Source organism: Pelodiscus sinensis, chromosome 5 (assembly GCF_052426305.1).
Source record: "Pelodiscus sinensis isolate ZL-2025 chromosome 5, ASM5242630v1, whole genome shotgun sequence".
NCBI classification, from domain to species: Eukaryota; Metazoa; Chordata; order Testudines; family Trionychidae; genus Pelodiscus; species Pelodiscus sinensis.
In genome coordinates this window covers 126070205-126086746 of record NC_143056.1, presented here as the reverse complement: position 1 = coordinate 126086746, position 16542 = coordinate 126070205, and the positions used below count along the sequence as shown (strand labels likewise).

General features: G+C 50.2%; 1 protein-coding gene across 4 annotated transcripts in view; it reads right to left on the bottom strand.

Moving 5' to 3' along the window:
• Nucleotides 1-16542, bottom strand: part of CD5 (CD5 molecule) — a 39820-nt gene that overhangs the window by 20955 nt on the left and 2323 nt on the right. For 2 of the 4 annotated variants that reach the window (XM_075928404.2, XM_006110281.5), the window contains exon 1: nucleotides 11225-11382. The exons of 1 other annotated variant lie outside the window; for it this stretch is intronic. In XM_075928404.2, coding sequence (XP_075784519.2) covers nucleotides 11225-11276 — 52 coding nt within the window. In that variant the 5' untranslated portion in view covers nucleotides 11277-11382. Of the gene's footprint in view, nucleotides 1-11224; nucleotides 11384-16542 lie in introns of those variants that run through there. One more of the 4 variants, XM_075928405.2, reaches the window with a different exon arrangement.

Genomic DNA, 16542 nt, shown 5'->3' with positions numbered 1-16542 from the left:
CATTAGTATTTAGGACCAATCGCTTTGATTGGTTGACAGCTAATTTCTGTTGGATGCACATTAAAAAACCACTGCCAGACCTCACTGCAAACATCTGTGAGCTAGTTTTTTTTAGTATTTCAGATTTCTGGAAGAAGGGTATTCTTTGATTTCTGGTACATCCTAGCCTTCCTTCCCACATGACTATAGCTCAAGATTTTTGCTATACAGACTCAGGGCCAGAACCCTAGATGGTGAAAACCAGTGTAGCTCTATATGATGTTAATGCAGCTACATCAGTTTACACCAGCTGAGCACCTGATCTTCAGTTTAATTAAATGTGTAACATACTTAGCAGTTTTCCCTGTTGGCATGTCAATTATTCACTCCTGCTTCCATCGGGTGATGCTAACTTAAAGTCCTAGTGGAAGACAGGTGTTTAAATGGTGGTTCTAGTCAGTCTGTTCCAATGATATCATGGGGATCCCCACTGATCCCCATACATGAGTCTAACTAAATACAATTCACAAATTCACAGCAGATTTTTCTAACCACCCCCAGTGCCACAAGCTCCCTGTGGGCTCTAGAAATCCTGCTTAACCTTTCCTGCCTCCTGCACCATTGTTATTGCCAGAGTCCAGACTGGGCAAGACTGTTGCTGATGCCAAAGGCAGAATAGACCCCTCCCTCCCGCACTCATTCTCCCACAGCTGTGCAACGTCCACAGGACTGGTGCAAGGAGGATCTGTGGTGTTTCAAAGACACCAGGAGGAAAAGCCACAGTTCCATGCACTTTCCCACCCATGTCACAATGTAACATAGAATGTTTGGATATGTTTAAATAATTGGCACCAGATGCAAATCAGTATCACTCCATTGAAGTCAATGGACCAGCTTTCCAGCTGGTAGACATCAGCGTTGCTCCATTTCAGTCGATGGGGCTACATCAGTTTACCTACAGTATCCTTAACACAGAATGTAAATAGGGCATAGAGTCTTGGACCGGCCCTCTGCACTAGTGTGACTTTACGGATTCATAGATCCCGGGGTCAGAAGGAACCATTGTGATCATCTAGTTCAGCAGTTTTCAAACTTGAATCATGGAGCTGCTGGCGGTGTCTGTAGCCATGGAACCTCGCAGCTCCCATTGGCTGCAGTTTGCTATTTCCAGCCAAGGGGAACTGCAGGAAGTGTCATGGAAATGGCAAACTGCAGCTGTGAGGCTCCGTAGAGTCTGTAATTCCAGATGGAAGCAGAGATGTAGTAATCTGTCAGTTTCTCAGAAGCTTCAGAGGGTTGCCGAGTTAGTCTGTAACCAGAAAAACTGAAAAAACAACAAATAGTCTAGCAGCACCTTAAAGACTAAGGGTATGTCTACACTAGCCTCCTAGTTCGAACTAGGGAGGCTAATGTAGGCATTCGAAGGGTTGCAAGGGCTTTATTTGCATCTTCCCGTCCGGGCGCCATTTTAAAATCCCCTTAGTTCAAAGTGACTGCCCGCGGCTACATGTGGCAGTCAAACGTTAATTCGAACTAAGTCCTTAGGACTTAGTTCGAATTAACATTTGACTGTCGCGTGTAGCCACGGGCAGTTAGTTCGGACTAGGGGGCTTAAAAATGGTGCCCGGATGGGAGGATGCAAATAAAGCCCGGGATATTTAAATCTCAGGCTTCATTTGCAACTTCAAATGTCTACATTCGCCTTCATAGTTCAAACTAGGGGGCTAGTGTAGACATACCCTAACAAAACATGTAGATGTTGTCATGGGCTTTCGTGGGCACAGCCTACTTCTTCAGATGAATGGAGTATTAAAAGTCCAGTTCTAAAAATAAAAAAGGGATGGCGGGGAAAGGGGAAGGAATGGAGAAAAAAGTAGTGAATTAGAGTGTTCAAGTTACAAGAAGCTGATACGAGGGTACTTAAGAACAATTTGTAACTTCTCTGTCAGCTTCTTGTAACTTGAACACTCTAATTCACTATTTTGTTCTCCCTTCCTCCCCCCGCCCGTCCCCTATTTATTTTTGGAACTGGACTTTTAATACTCCACTCATCTGAAGAAGTGGGTTGTATCCACGAAAGCTCATGATACCATCTTCATGTTTTGTTAGTCTTTAAGATGCTGCTATAAACTATTAATTGTTTTTTTAAGTTTTTCCAGTTTCTCAGAAGTCTCTCAGCATGAATGATTGGCCTCTGGGGACTGGAAGTAACCTGAATATTTTATAACTGTTGGTGGTTTTGGGGGGGTATGCTATTTGTCACATAGTCCAACTTGCCTGGTAGCAAGATACACTGGGGTATGTCTACACTACCACCCTAGTTCGAACTAGGACAACCTGGAGATTCTAAGGTGACTGTCTGTGACTGCATTATAAGACTGTCGTCGTACTCTGGGAGTTCATATTTGGTACTGGGTGGTTGAAATCTAGTTATAGAATGTACTGCCAATTTGGGGTGTTTGCCCTGCTTTAGACAGTCTGGCTGAACTAGGCACTCCCAATCATGGGCAACACCCCATTATTAAATATTTATTCCACATGTAACACAGGCAACATGTGAGAGGGGGTACAGGGGCACAGGGGCATGTGACCCCCTAAACACAGTGGGGAGGAGGGGAAAGGAACCAGATGATCCGGGCAGCTGTGGGGACTAGTGAGGGCCTGGTGCCTGCAGCAGGGGTTAGCCCCCCCCCCCCCCGCACGCACAATCAGCAGTGGAGGAAAGGAGAGCAACATGGCTCCGCTCCCCCTGCTCCCAGCCACATCACTCAGAGGAACACTCAGCAGGAAGCAGAGAGAAGTGGCTGGGAGCAGAGCGAGCTAGGGCCTTGTCACTCCACTTCCCCCCACTGCAGCTGATGAATATGGGAGGGCTCAACCCTTGCTGCTGGTGCCAGGCCCTCGCTGGTCCCCTGGTCCACGTCTCTCAGGTGAGGGGGCTTGGGGAAGAGGCAGGGCAGGGGTGGGGTGAGGTAGAGCAGGGGCAGGATGAGGTGGGGCAGAGGTGAGGCCTGGGTGGAGGGGGGCATTGTCCCAGCCTTCCCCAGGTGGCATGGGATGGAGGTCGTGGTGGGGGTAATGTGGCTTATGTCCCCCCTCCCCTCAAGTCCTTCCTCACCTGTCACCCCTATCATGTAGGTACTTAGACTCTAATCAACTCACTCTTTAACCTTCTTTTGTTAAATGAAATCGATGGAGCTCTTTGAATCGATCACTCTAAGATGTGGCTTCTAATTCTTTAATAATTCTTGAAGCTCTTCCCTGAACCGTCTCCAATTTATCAACATCCCTCTTGAACTGCGGACACCAGAACGGGAAACCAGTTCCAGCAATGGTCACGCCGGTGCCAAACACAGAGATATAAATAACCTCTCTACTCCATCTATGCCTTCCAGGATAGCATTTCTCTTCTGGCCATAGTGTGGCACCAGAAGCTCACGTTCAGCTGATTATCCGCCCCAATCTCCAAATCTTTTTCAGAATCACTGCTTCCTAGGAGAGAGTCCCCCATTCTATAAGGATGGCTGATAGTCTTTGTTCCCAGGTGGGTTCATTTAGCCATATCAAAACAAACATCATCTGCTTGCCTCCAGCTTACCAAGTGATCCAAATCACTCAGGATCCGTGACTTGTCCTCTTCATTATTTACCACTGCTGGATTTTTATGTCTGTTGCAGACTTTATCAGGGATAATTTTACATTTTCTTCCAGGTCATTAATAAAAATGTTAAATAGCATAGGGCCAAGAACTGATCCCTGTGAGACCCCACTAGAAATGCATCTGTTTAATGACTGTTCCCTGTTAGCAGTTACATTTTTAGACTTAGCATTTGACAGTTTTTAGTCCATTTATTGTGTGCCATGTTAATTTTATATATTTATAGATTTTAATCCAAATGTCATGTGCTACCAACTCAAATGCCTTACAGAAGTTTATGACATCAACCCAATTAACTGTATCAACCAAATTTGTAATCTCATTAAAAAAAAAGATATCAGGTTATTTTGACAAGATCTGTCAAATGTGTTTGATGGGCATTAATTATATTGGCTCCCTTTAATACTTTATTGAGTCCTGTATCAGCCCCTCCATTTTATCTTGCTTGGGATCAGTGTCAGACTGACAGACCTATATTTATTTGGGACATCCCATTTACTCATTGGCTTTCTTCCAGTGTCCTGAATTTCAAGATCTATTGAAAATCAGCATAAACCTTGCTGAGAGCTCCTCAGCCAGGTCTCTTAAATCTCCTAGATGCAAGTTATCTGGACCTGCTGATTTGAAAATGTCTGACGTTAGCAGCGTTACCCTGACAAGATCTGTGAATGGGACTATTTCAAGGAAAGGCAGCTCTGAATGACATAGGGTATATCTACACTAGCCCCATAGATCAATCTAGGGAGGCTAATGAGGGCGACCGGAATTGCAAATGAAGCGCAATTCCTCCTGCAATGAGGTTTACCAGCTAATTCGAGTTACGGCTTTATTTCGGAATCCCGTTTCACTGCCGCATGTAGACGCGGGCAGTTACTTCGGGCTAGTCAATCTCTAAAATGGCGACCAGCCGGGAACATACAAATCAAGCGCGGGATATTTAAATCCTGCACTTCATTTGCAATTTCGGTCGCCCTCATTAGCCTCCCTAGATCGTTCTAGGGGGCTAGTGTAGACATACCTTTACTGGTTTAGACTTTGTGGCCAAGATTTTCAGGAGTGACTAGTGATTTTGAGTGGAGAATCTGAGGTGTCCAAGAGGAATCTGATTTCTGGAAGGGGCTGAGCACCAGTGTTCCCTGTAAACTGTGTGCTTGGGTGGCCACCCAGGAGAGTTTGAAATGCTGCCCAGCTGATTAGCAAAGCACCCACAGCCGGCAGCACTGCTTCTATTGGTGGTGCCTCCACACATGCCTTGGTGCATAGAACAAAATTTATTCTGCACACAGATGAAAACAATTAAAGGGAACATTGCTGAGCCCCCATGCTCTTGCAACTGAATCCCTTTTCAGATGTGTCAAGCTGGTCAGCCAAAGATCACTTTGCAACTTTTGTCCAAGGAGTTAAATTCCTCTTTGGGAAGCTCTGAGTCACTGAGGCTTCCCCTCTCTCCAGCGTGAATTAGTTCTGGTATCTCATGCCACTATACCACAGATTTGATTGTATAATCCCTGACTTGATACTTTGCCAGTGTTGAGAAAACCAATGGACTCAACCTTTAAGAATAGGAGGCACAGAGAGGAAAACAGAGCACATTTCAACATTGTGATGCTGTTGCAAAAAAAGCAAACGTGATTCTGGGATGCATTTAACAGGTGTGTTGTGAGCAAGACACGAGAAGTCATTCTTCCGCTTTACTCTGCGCTGGTTAGGCCTCAGTTGGAGTATTGTGTCCCGTTCCGGGCACCACATTTCAAGAAAGTTGTGGAGAAATTGGAGAAGGTCCAGAGAAGAGCAACAAGAATGATTAAACGTCTAGAGAACATGACCTATGAGGGAAGACTGAAAGAATTAGGCTTGTTTAGTTTGGAAAGAAGAAGACTGAGAGGGGACATGATAGCTGTTTTCAGGTATCTAAAAGGGTGTCACAAGGAGGAGGGAGAAAACTTGCTCTTCCTGGCCTCTGAGAATAGAACAAGAAGCAATGGGCTTAAACTGCAGCAAGGGAGGTTTAGGTTGCACTGGAATAAATTTCCTAGGGAGGTTGTGGAATCTCCATTTCTGGAGATATTTAAGAGCAGGTTAGATAAATGTCTATCAGGGATGGTCTAGACAGTGCTGGGTCTTGCCATGAGGGCAGGGGACTGGACTAGATGACCTCTCGAGGTCCCTTCCAGTCCTAGTATTCTATGATTCAGTGACACAGTATTACAGCCATCTGGGGGACAGTGTCCAGCTTTGGCTGCCTCATTGTAAGAAAGACAGAGCTAAGATGGGAGAAGTCCAGAGAAAGCAAAAGAGATGAACTAGTTTGTGCAGTCCTTTGGATACTCAGAATGTTCTGTAAGCGCTAAATGAATATAGCAATCCCTAGTTCATATCTAGTGCTTTTTTATCCATAGGTCTCCAAGTGCTTCACAAAGGAGATCAGTATCACTGTCTCTAGTATACAGTTGGGGAAACTGAGGCACAGAGTGGTGACGTGCCCTTTGTCACTCAGCAGACTAGTGGGTAGAACTGGGACTAGAAACCAAGTATTTTAATTGCAGCATTATTTGATTCTATTTATTTATTTAATCATGATCATGAATTTTAAGTTCCAGAGGGGGCCATTATAATTATCCAGTATAACCCAGGCCATGGAATTCACCCAGCGATTCCTGCATGAAGCCCATATCTTGTGGATGAGCTAGAGTGCAGCTTTAAGAAAGGCTTCCAATCTTGATTCGTTATTATTAGGGTGGCTGCAATAGCACTTCCAGATCCCAAGAAAGGTTCAAGACACCATGGTACCAGGCTCAGTATAAACAACACAAATGCAGCCACTGCCCCAGAATAGTGAGTCTAGGATTTAGATGCTAAGTCTTGTCTACATTAGAAAGTTGTACTGCTTTAAGAATACCAAGGTAGTTAAAAGGGGCATAACCCCTCTAGTGTGGACATAGTTATATTGGTATCAAGGTGCTTGGGCTCAATGCCTGCTGTTGTCCGATGCCTCCTTCACTATTTCCTTCCATCTTTCCGTGTCCAGTGCGGAGAGGCTTAGTTTCTGTGAACTAGCTCTGCACCAATCTACTATATCATCTCCCCATTCTCTGTGGGGTCTGCCTCTCCTATTTGGACCATCCACTATGCCGAAAACCAGGGTCTTAACTTTTCGCTCGTCATTCATTCTGCAGATATGCCAGAATAGCTGTAACTTCTGGGCTGTGTCTAGACTGGCAAGTTTTTCCGGAAAATCATCTGCTTTTCTGGAAAAACTTGCCAGCTGTCTACACTGGCCGCTTGAATTTCCGGAAAAGCACTGATGATCTCATGTAAAATCATCAGTGCTTTTCCGGAAAAACGATGCTACTCCTGTTCGGGCAAAAGTCTTTTTCCAAAAGACTTTTGCTCAAAAGGGCCAGTGTAGACAGCATAGTACTGTTTTCCGCAAAAAAGCCCCGATCGTGAAAAAGGCAATCGGGGCTTCTTTGCAGAAAACCGCGTCTAGATTGGCCACAGACGCTTTTCCGCAAAAAGTGCTTTTGCGGAAAAGCATCCTGCCATTCTAGACGTGCTTTTTCAAAAATGCTTTTAACGGAAAATTTTTCCGTTAAAAGCATTTTCGGAAATTCATGGCAGTGTAGACGTAGCCCTGATGTATAACCTTCTACAGTAGGTTCTCTTTTGGCTGTATCTTCTTATATAATTCCTTATTGGTGACCTTCTGCATCCATCCTAGTCTCAGGATCTTTCAATAACAACTCCTCTCAAATCCTTCTCTTCGAATCTTTTGTTATCACCCATGTCTCACATCCCTACAACATGCTGCTAAATACGCACGTTTTCAAGACGCTCAGCTTCATTCCTAAGCAAATCGCTTTACTTTTCCAGATCTTATCCATCGCCTTCAAATTTGCTCTTCCTTTCGCTATTCTAGCTGCTATTTCTTTCTTACAGTCTAGATCATACATCATGTTGCTCCCCAAATATCTGAACTTCTCTACGTTCTCTAGTTTGATCCCATCTACACTGATCTTCACCGGCGGCGGTATAAGGTAACTTGACACGGGTATAACAGTGGACTAGTAGAAATCTCATCTCTCAACCAAACAGACAGACCAGTACAAAAGCTGCCTGCAAACCAGGTGTTCAGGCAGGGCCAATGTGCTTGCTATGAATGTACAATGCCTGGCACAGAGGGGCCCTGACCCGGGACACATGGCTGAAGTGTGAAGAGACAAGCAAGGGGGAGGACAAAGAGGCCTCCAAGGGCCAGGACTCCCTTTTATTAATGCAGCCTCACAGATTTCAACACTCCCAGCACCAGCGATCGTGTTTTCTGTTGTATTTTTCTGAGGAGGTGAATCCAGTAGATTTTTCTTTCTCATCACTCAGGGCTGAGAGCAGATTTTGTGGATTAGTAACTGTGCCTGATGGTTTTTGCCAGGCTGGCTTAGCTATACGTTGGGATTTGTATCACTCACACACTCAGAGCCCCGCTGACCCCTTTCGGCACCTCACAATGTTCCTTCCAGTCCTAGAGCTCTATGATTCTACAATCCCCCCTTGATGCTCATGTCTGGGCAGGCTTGACCCCAATTTCTGGCACAACCCTTCCTGAGCCATGTCACGTCTTTGAGATCTTATACTTGGAGCCTAGATGCTGTGGTGATTAGCAGACAGTTGCATTTTATAGGAGAATGCCGCTTGCCTTCCTTACAGGCCTTGGCTGCATACTGGCTGGACTGGGAGGTTGGTTCAGTACAGCAGTTTCCCCTCCTCCCCGGCTCTTCCAGAATCTCCCCTCTGCTTCTTCTTTGGCTGGTGCCGGGTGTGTGTGTGGGGGGCAGAGGGGCGTGTTACAGTCCTGAAATAATTATTCGGGCCAAATGCCCCCTGAATTTGATGGGCTACATCTTGATTGGTGATGAGCTAACACAGCAAAAATTTAGGGACTGATTAAAGCCCTAGAAGATTGTCCCAGAGACAGAAAAGATGGAAAGGCCTAGACGATTATGTCTTCTCTGTCACCGCTGGGCCCCCCAACCAGGGCCAGGACAGGATTAGTCCCTAAGGTGTTGTTATCAGTGAGGAGGTTTGTTATGCTTTGGTTTAGCACCAACAGTGCAGCGGGCCCTGCATGCTGCCTCCAGACTATGTGCTCCTTGCATTAGAATCTAAGGTGCCTATGACCTCAATTAGAGTGACCATGCCATTTGGACACAACCCTGGGCTGATGGGGGTAGGAGAGATACCAGTGGTACAGTGGTGAATATGGGGTACCCTGTAGTATATTGGCATGGTTACTCGAAGGGTGGTTTTCTGCAGGGATATTTGGGTCTGAGTGTTTCTTGTTTGGGTCAGGCAGGAAGGAGAAGGTGGCTTGTGATGGTCACCTATCACCACAAAAGGGTCGTAATCGGACAATGCTGAGAAATTAGCCCCAGGGACTGCCCCTTGATCCCCTTTGATCATTCAGGATTAATTTAGCCAGGAGGGGCCAAAGCCACCCACTAACCCTGGAATGAACCTGGGGAACAAAAAACTTTGGCCAGGTATCCAAAGGGCTACTGGAGAATACAGAAGCCTGCGGAGGAGTTTGAGAAAACTTGACCTTCTTTGGTCACCATGGTGGGATGGCAGGATTTAGATAAGGGCTTGTCCACATGTGCGTGTTATTCTGCATTAATAAGGTCAATGTGGAATTCCTGAATAGCTCCTTTTAAGCCCTGAAAGGGGCACCCATGAAGGCTGCATGTTGATTTAAAATCCCATTGTCTCTCTTTGCCCCGGCTGCTAAATAAAAAGGCTGTTGTTGGTGGCTGTGCCATGTCCCTCAAACCCAGTGGGGCCTGCAGGATGGTAAGCGGTTTCTGTAAGCAGGACAACCTTCCAGGCTTCTGGTCTGAGTGGAAGAATTTCAAGATCCCACCCTGAGACAAAGGCAAGAGGCCCCAAACCTGCTGTGTAGGTGCACACACAGAGAGAGACCAGCCAAGGAGACAAAGGGTGACCCGCCCGCCCTGGAACACGTGCATCGGTATGTTCTCAAGAGAGCTGGGCGGGAAATGGTTTTCTTGTCCTGCAACAGGGTTTGAGATTTCAAAAAAAGCACCTGTGATACATTGGGCTGGAGCTGAGACCTTAACAACAACAACAACAAAAGCAGAGCGGGAAAGAGACCTCAGGATAAACCAGTGGTTGGGGTATTCACCCGGGGTATGTGAGGCACTAGTTTAAATTCCTGCTCTGCCCAAATCAGATGCGGGAGTCAAAACCGGTTGTTTTCCATTGCAGGGAGGTGCCCAAACTGGAACAGGAAGACTGTTACATTGACTGTGCCCCAGCGAGGCTTTGTCTTTCGCTTTGACTAGAAATCCCATCCTGGACCTAGCAACTACGCCAAAGGACATTTCGTTTCCCTTGTAAAAACTCAGTTTTGATCACTCGCGGCATTTTCCAGTGAAAAGCCGCTTCGCTGAAAATCTCCTGACTCACTTGCGCTTGGCCCTTCCAGTTTGAGATGACTCAAGAGAAACTGGCGCTGCTTTCCCTTATCTCGAGTCCTCGCTCGCACCCTCTTTCCCAGGCTCACAAAATGACCACTTCGCATCTTGTTATGATGCTTATTTGTTTTGCAGACATGGCTACAGGATCCAGTCAGTGACCAGGGCCTGTTGTATTCAGTGCTGAACAAATGGAGCGTTCCTGCCCCGGGAGCTCCCCATCTAGCATTGCAACATGATACAATTGGCAGATAAATAGACAAACGGGAGGGACAGATATCAGCTCAAGGTGGATCCCTGGCACAACTGCTTTTTGACTGGCTCTTCGGGCGGTGTAAATTTGCATGCTCCATTGCAGTACATGGGGCCAGCTTCCCAGCCAGGGACAGTAACTCCATGGACACCAATGCCCCTTTACATTGGCTGAGGCTCAATCTCATACTTCAACGTGGTTTAGAGCCCCGCTCTATTTCAAAAGGTTCATTGCTAAAGAGCAGGTTGATTTCTGCTCATTTTATTGGCTGATGTTTTGACCATCTGTGTTTGTTTTTAAGTCCTTTACTCAGCATCTGCTTATGGGTAAATTACCAAAAACGCTTTGGCGCCATATAAATACAGCGTATTGTTATGTTAAACTGCCACGTACAATGCCCATCCAAGGCAGCAAATACAAAGAATTATTTGGGGAATTCCTCATCTGGTGTAAATCAACCCCAGGAGAGTGAGATGGTTTGACCCCAGCTGGGAATCTAGCCCATCCATGTGAGTGGAGCAAAGCCGATTTGCACTGGTTGGGGATTTGGCCCTTTGACACCAATGGGGAGATGCCAGTTTACCTGCCCATTGTTTTAAATTCCTGGAAACCAAAGGTAGGATGGGGCAAAATCTACCACCCCACCAAGGGGATCTCTGCACCAGTTCAGTAGGGCATGATCTAGCCTGCCCTGGTTCCTCCTGGCCGCACACCCGCAACAACGGTATGAATGCCTCATGCCCCGACTGCTGAAAGAAGGGCACGCACAGACACACTGGGACTCTGCTGCAGAGCAGGGCAGCTGCGTCAAATCCCTGAATGGAAGAGGCCTGTTTGAGTACTCACCCCATATCCCCACCAAGACCAACAGGATGAGTGCTGTCTGCTGGACTCCCATCGGGCCAGGTCTCTCCCTCCTCCACCCTGTCTGAAGCCGCGAGCTCAGGGCTGAGCGAGCGGCTGTTTGCGCCACAGCCGGCTGCGCTACCTGGCACGGGGAGGGGGGTGGCTGGGAGGAAGAGGCTGCTTTTCCTCCCTCTGTGGTTCTGTGCGTCATAGCTTGCTCAGTTGAAGCCCAGCCTGCCGGTTTCCTTGACAGAGCCTGTTGAGCACAAGAGAGGCTGAGAGGCCTCGCAGTGAGGGTCAGGCTCATGCCTCCTTACAGCCAGCATCCCCAAGGCCTGAGCGCATGAATTCCCAGAGCTGGGAGAGAGGAGGAGCACTGTGTATGTCACTAGTGTAGACAGGGTGTCTGTGAGGCCACACTCCCCTCTGAGCATCAGTGGGAGGCTGGCCTCTGAGGAAGGGGGGTCAAAGCATGGTACAGCCCTGGGATGAATAAAGCCAGAAGTCCCTTCCCAGTCTAAGAGATCGGGACTCCCTCCCAGGTCAGGGACTGGTGTCTACCAGTCATGATCAGTATAGGAGTCCTGAGTCACTATCGAGCCTGAATCCTTCTCAGAACTGAGGGGCAGCGGTGGGATCCTGCCAAGCATGGAATGCTGAAAGTAACCCTGATATGGGTTAAGGAAGGGACTGTGGGTGCCAGGGGAGACTAAAGATGTAAAGTGCCAGATGCCTAATTGGTGTCAATCAACCATAGCTCCATTGGCATCAAAGAACCAGATCCCCAGCCAGGGAAAGCCATGGTCACTTGCCTGGAGTCAGTGGGACAGCTCCTCACCTGGTGTAAAGCAGGTTTGCATTATCAGAGTCAAAGGGGCCAGCTCATGTCACCCGACTGGAGTCATGGGTCCAGATCTTCAAATGGTGTAAAATGGCATCACCCCGGCTAAGGATCTGGCCCTTGTTGTCAGTGGAAGAGCCATTGTTGAGGAGATACTGATGTGGTTGCTACGTAATGCCCGGCCCCGACAGAAATAACCTGAGCCATTTCAATAATAACCTCCCCTGCTCCCTGAGCTGCTGGGTTTTTTCTCCCTGCTATATTTACTCTCTTATCGCCGCCTGTGGTTGCCGTTTGAGGTGAGAAAGTTTCTACTCAGCGGCAGGAAATTTGCAGCCAAATGCACTGTGCAGCAAAAGCCCCAGAGCGAGGAGAGAACGGCTCAGCACCGGGGCGGCTCGCTGTTATCTGCACAACGGAGACGCTCAGCAGGGACAGGATCCTGCAGGCGCACGCATGAAACCCAGCCCCCTTCTCTGCACAGGGCCGCTGCAGCAACCGACACACGGCGGCCCTTTGGCTTTCCCTTGCTCCCCATGCGCTGCCAAAGGTCCCCGGGGCAGTGCTCACCCACGGCGCGTCGGCTGGCCCCACGGACTGGCTTTCAAACGGCCGCTCCAGAGACATGGGCACACCAGACTGCCTGCCCTTCGTTAAACAGCCTGGCAAGTCGGGCCGTTGCTGCAGCCATCCGAGACAGCCGTGGAATCGGGATCACGTGCCCATGAGTTCTGCTATCTGGGACTACGTGCTGGGCCAGGTTCTCAGCTGGTGTAAATCAGCATTGACACCCATGATGCAACGTTGATTTACCCCAGCTCTGGATCTGGCCCAGGGACTTACAAGAACTGGAGGTCTGGCCCACTGATATCAGTGGGGCTGATTTATCCCAGCTGCAGATCTGGCCCATTGATTTCAGTGAAGCAGTGTTAGTTTACCCCCAGCTGGGGATACGGCCCATTGATGCCATGAGGTTTACACTAGCTGGCACCCACTCAGCTGAGGTCCCCCGGACCTGAGACAGGAGCTCCATCTCCAGAGTCTGCTCAGCCTTCGGCTTCTCCGAGAAGACCACCAGTGACTAGTCCAATTAGAGCCCAGTCAAAGCATGCAGGGCCAGTGGGAGTCTGGCCGTTGTCTCTGGCCCTTCCTGCCCCACAGACCTGCACTGAGGCGCCTGGTTAATTTTGCACATTTACAAATCTTGGCCTCCCTTTCCCACGGCGATCCCAGGGCCAGCTGCTCTGAGTCGAGCTGTGACATCGGCAGTTAGATCCAGCCATCCTCCCCGGGACACCCACAGATCTCCCCCGCGCTCCCGGAAAGGCGCAGACTGCCATTGACCGTGAGGGGAGGGAGGAGGGTGATCGATCACCCCCTAATCAATTCTCTGGATTTCAGCCCAAGCACATGAATAAAGGAAGTCGTTTCTCATTGGCCGGCTGGCTCTTCCACTGCAGGGAGAATTTCCCATCCACTCCTGGGTGCTAAGGACCCTGGGGGCGTGTTCCTCGGTCTCTCATGGCACCCATGGGGCCTGGCCTGGGCAGTGCTCCCTGCCTGGAGAGAGCAGAATCTGACCCCAGCAGCCTCTGTTTTAATTGTCACGTTTCCTGTCTCCCTTTGCCTTCATACCTCGCCCCCTGCTTCTCTCTGCCCTGGGCTTGCTTCCATGGGAGTCAGCAGGAGCTTGGCCACTGGCTTCAACCTCCCCTCCTCACAGGGGTCTAGGCGTGGTGAGCAGGGCTGAAATCAATGCCGTTACCCCAGGGAAGGGACAGGCCTAGTGGGCCCAGTTCTGGCCTCCTGTGCACCGATAGGGCCCGATTCTGCTTGCACAGCAGCTTTTCACACATGCAGGGGGACTGGATTTTCACGGGTACGTCTAGAATTAAGAATCAAGCCTATGGACCCAGATCTTTAGCTGGTATAAATGGGCATAACCCCTTCCCCCCACCCCCACCTTCAAAGGAGCAACACTGATTTACACCAGCTGCTGCTCTGGCCCCGGGGAGGGGCATGGGTGTACCCGCATCTCCCCGCCCCCTGACATCCTGATGCGATGTGTCCTGTGTACCCTGCGCTCACCTCATGCTCCATCCCTTGCAGGCATTTCCTGCAGTCACAACTATTGACAGGCTAAAGATTTTCCATGACACAAGAGGAAGTTTGCTTGCACGGGCAGGGGCTGTGGTACATGCCTGTCAGCCGGCAAGGTCACAAGCTGGGGGAGGGGGGAACGGGGAGGCGGGGGGGGGGGGGAAACGGAGAGCACTCGGTATGGAGTGGCAGGAGGCACAGCCCCACTCAGTGCTTTGGGCTCCTGAGGGCTGAGTAGCTGGGAAGTGGCAGCTTGGCGAGGTTCCAACGAGGTAAATAACATTTTGCGCTTATGCCTCTCTGCTCCTTTCGCTTCTCCCTGCCCCTCTCCCAGATCCCCTCAGACAAGCAGAGTCCCATTGCCCGGGCAACACCCTCCTGAGAGCATCTGGCTTGGCAGGGAGGAAGGCCCAGCAACATCATGACCCCCGGAAGGGCAGGGACGTGCTGGCCTGCTGCGTGACCCCGGCTCTCTCGTGTAGGCTTCAGAGGCGCCGTGGGGGAACCCCCTCCTGGCTCGATTCTCGGGCCACGTACAAAGAGGGCTGAGATACCATTGGCAAGGGGCTGCCCCTGTCTAGCACCCTCGTCCCAGGTAGAACGGCTGCAGAGCATCTCGGTTGCTAGCGGCAGCTGACGCTTCATGCCTGCAGGCCAGTTCTAGTCCCTGCACCTCACGTGCCCTCCAGCGTGGGGGCGGTGGCTGAGGTACCACTGTGCTGTGGCTACTCCCAGCTTCAATAAGGGCTGTTGGGGTAGGGGGCAGCTGAGCAGACATGAGAGTGGCATTGGGCACACAGGGCACAGGGCCTACAAAAGGCTGAAGTATAGAACCCAAGGGGTAATTTCACATGGGGGCCGATCACCGAGAAGGGCCTGTTGCCTTTGTGTCTAGCCCTAGGTGGAACGTAACTGAGTGCGGGTGGGCATGGGAGCTCTGAGTTTAGTTTGGGGCGTTAAAGTGTGTCACCACGATGTGGGAGGGAAGCAATTTCCTTTGGTTCACGGACCTTCAGCCTCCCGTTTCAATGTGCAACCCGCAGAGTGGCACAGTTACACAGAGGGGCGGGGTTCTTGGGTGCTCACTAGTAGGAGATCGAGTCTGAAAGCACCAGCTACTAGTCCGGCCCCACGGTACAGGCTCTGTTCCTGGAGCTAGGGGGCGTAGGGCTGGATTTCCAAAGCGACGAAGACCCCTAAAGACGCAGCTGGACCCCCAGCAGGATTGTGAAAAGCCCCAGGGCAGGGCAGAGCAGATGCTGAAGCCCCAATGGAACCCATAGTAGGGTTCACCAGTTGTGCACGTTACACCCAACTCCCCAGGGCCCCACCTGGCCTTGGCCCAAGGGCAGCTGGAACAAAGATTCTGGCCCTTATTCAAGGCTGCAGACGCCCGAGGCGGAAGAGCGAAGGTTATTGGTGCAGCCTGATTGTTCACTTACTGCAGCCTGGGACGGACGAGGCGCGGTTGACAAGCAACGAGATAAAAAGCACGAGCTTCCCTCCTCAGGGCACTGCAGATGGGGCCATTGCACCGAGCAAATCTACAGCCTCACGCGATGGCAGCCCTGTGCCCAGCCCCTCTCCCCTTTTCCAAACTTTAGCAGCTGCAGCGCGCCCTCTCCCCCACAAAACCTCCGGGGCGCAATCCCCCTCCCTTTGTGACCCTCCATCAGCCTGCCCGTCCTGCCTCCACTAGGCTGGCTCTGCACGGGCGTGTGTAACGTGGGCCCTCCCACGCTGCCCACGCTGAGTGACAAAGCCTGTGCCAAATACGCTGCGTGGGAGCCACGTGGCGAGAGGAGGCCGTCAGGAGGAGTGAGCCCAGGCAGACAAATCTACCCCTGGACAAATCAGGTCGGGCTGTGCTCCCCTTCACACGTCTATTTAAGGACCTAAATAAGTGGTCACGTGGTCAGAGGCTCTGTGGCTCCACACCCCCTCTCCCCCAGCGCCGGAGTAGGAGCCACGTGCATGAGACAGACCCCTGCATGCCACGTCTCCCCTCAGATCTGGCTGAGAACACGTGTGAGGGCACTGAGCTTCCGCGCCAAGGAAACAGACAAACATGCACATGAAAGCAGGGCGGGGGCGGCTCGGCCTTGCTCCCCCCTGCAAGTGGCTTTCCCTGGGGGGTTTCCTCTCTCCTCAGCCCAGCCAAGCGTACCACCAGGGGGCTGACTGCAAGGCGGCTCAGGGCCAGAGGGGAGGAATCGGAGCGGGATAGGACCCAATCCAGCCCTTCGGCTAACTTCCCGACAGTCAGCGGAGCTACCCAGGGAGGGCTTCGTCTCAGGGAGTCTAATGACATAATTAGTGACTATTATGACTGTGGTACCAAAAAGCCCCATGAGAAATCAGGGGCCTGCTGTGCTGG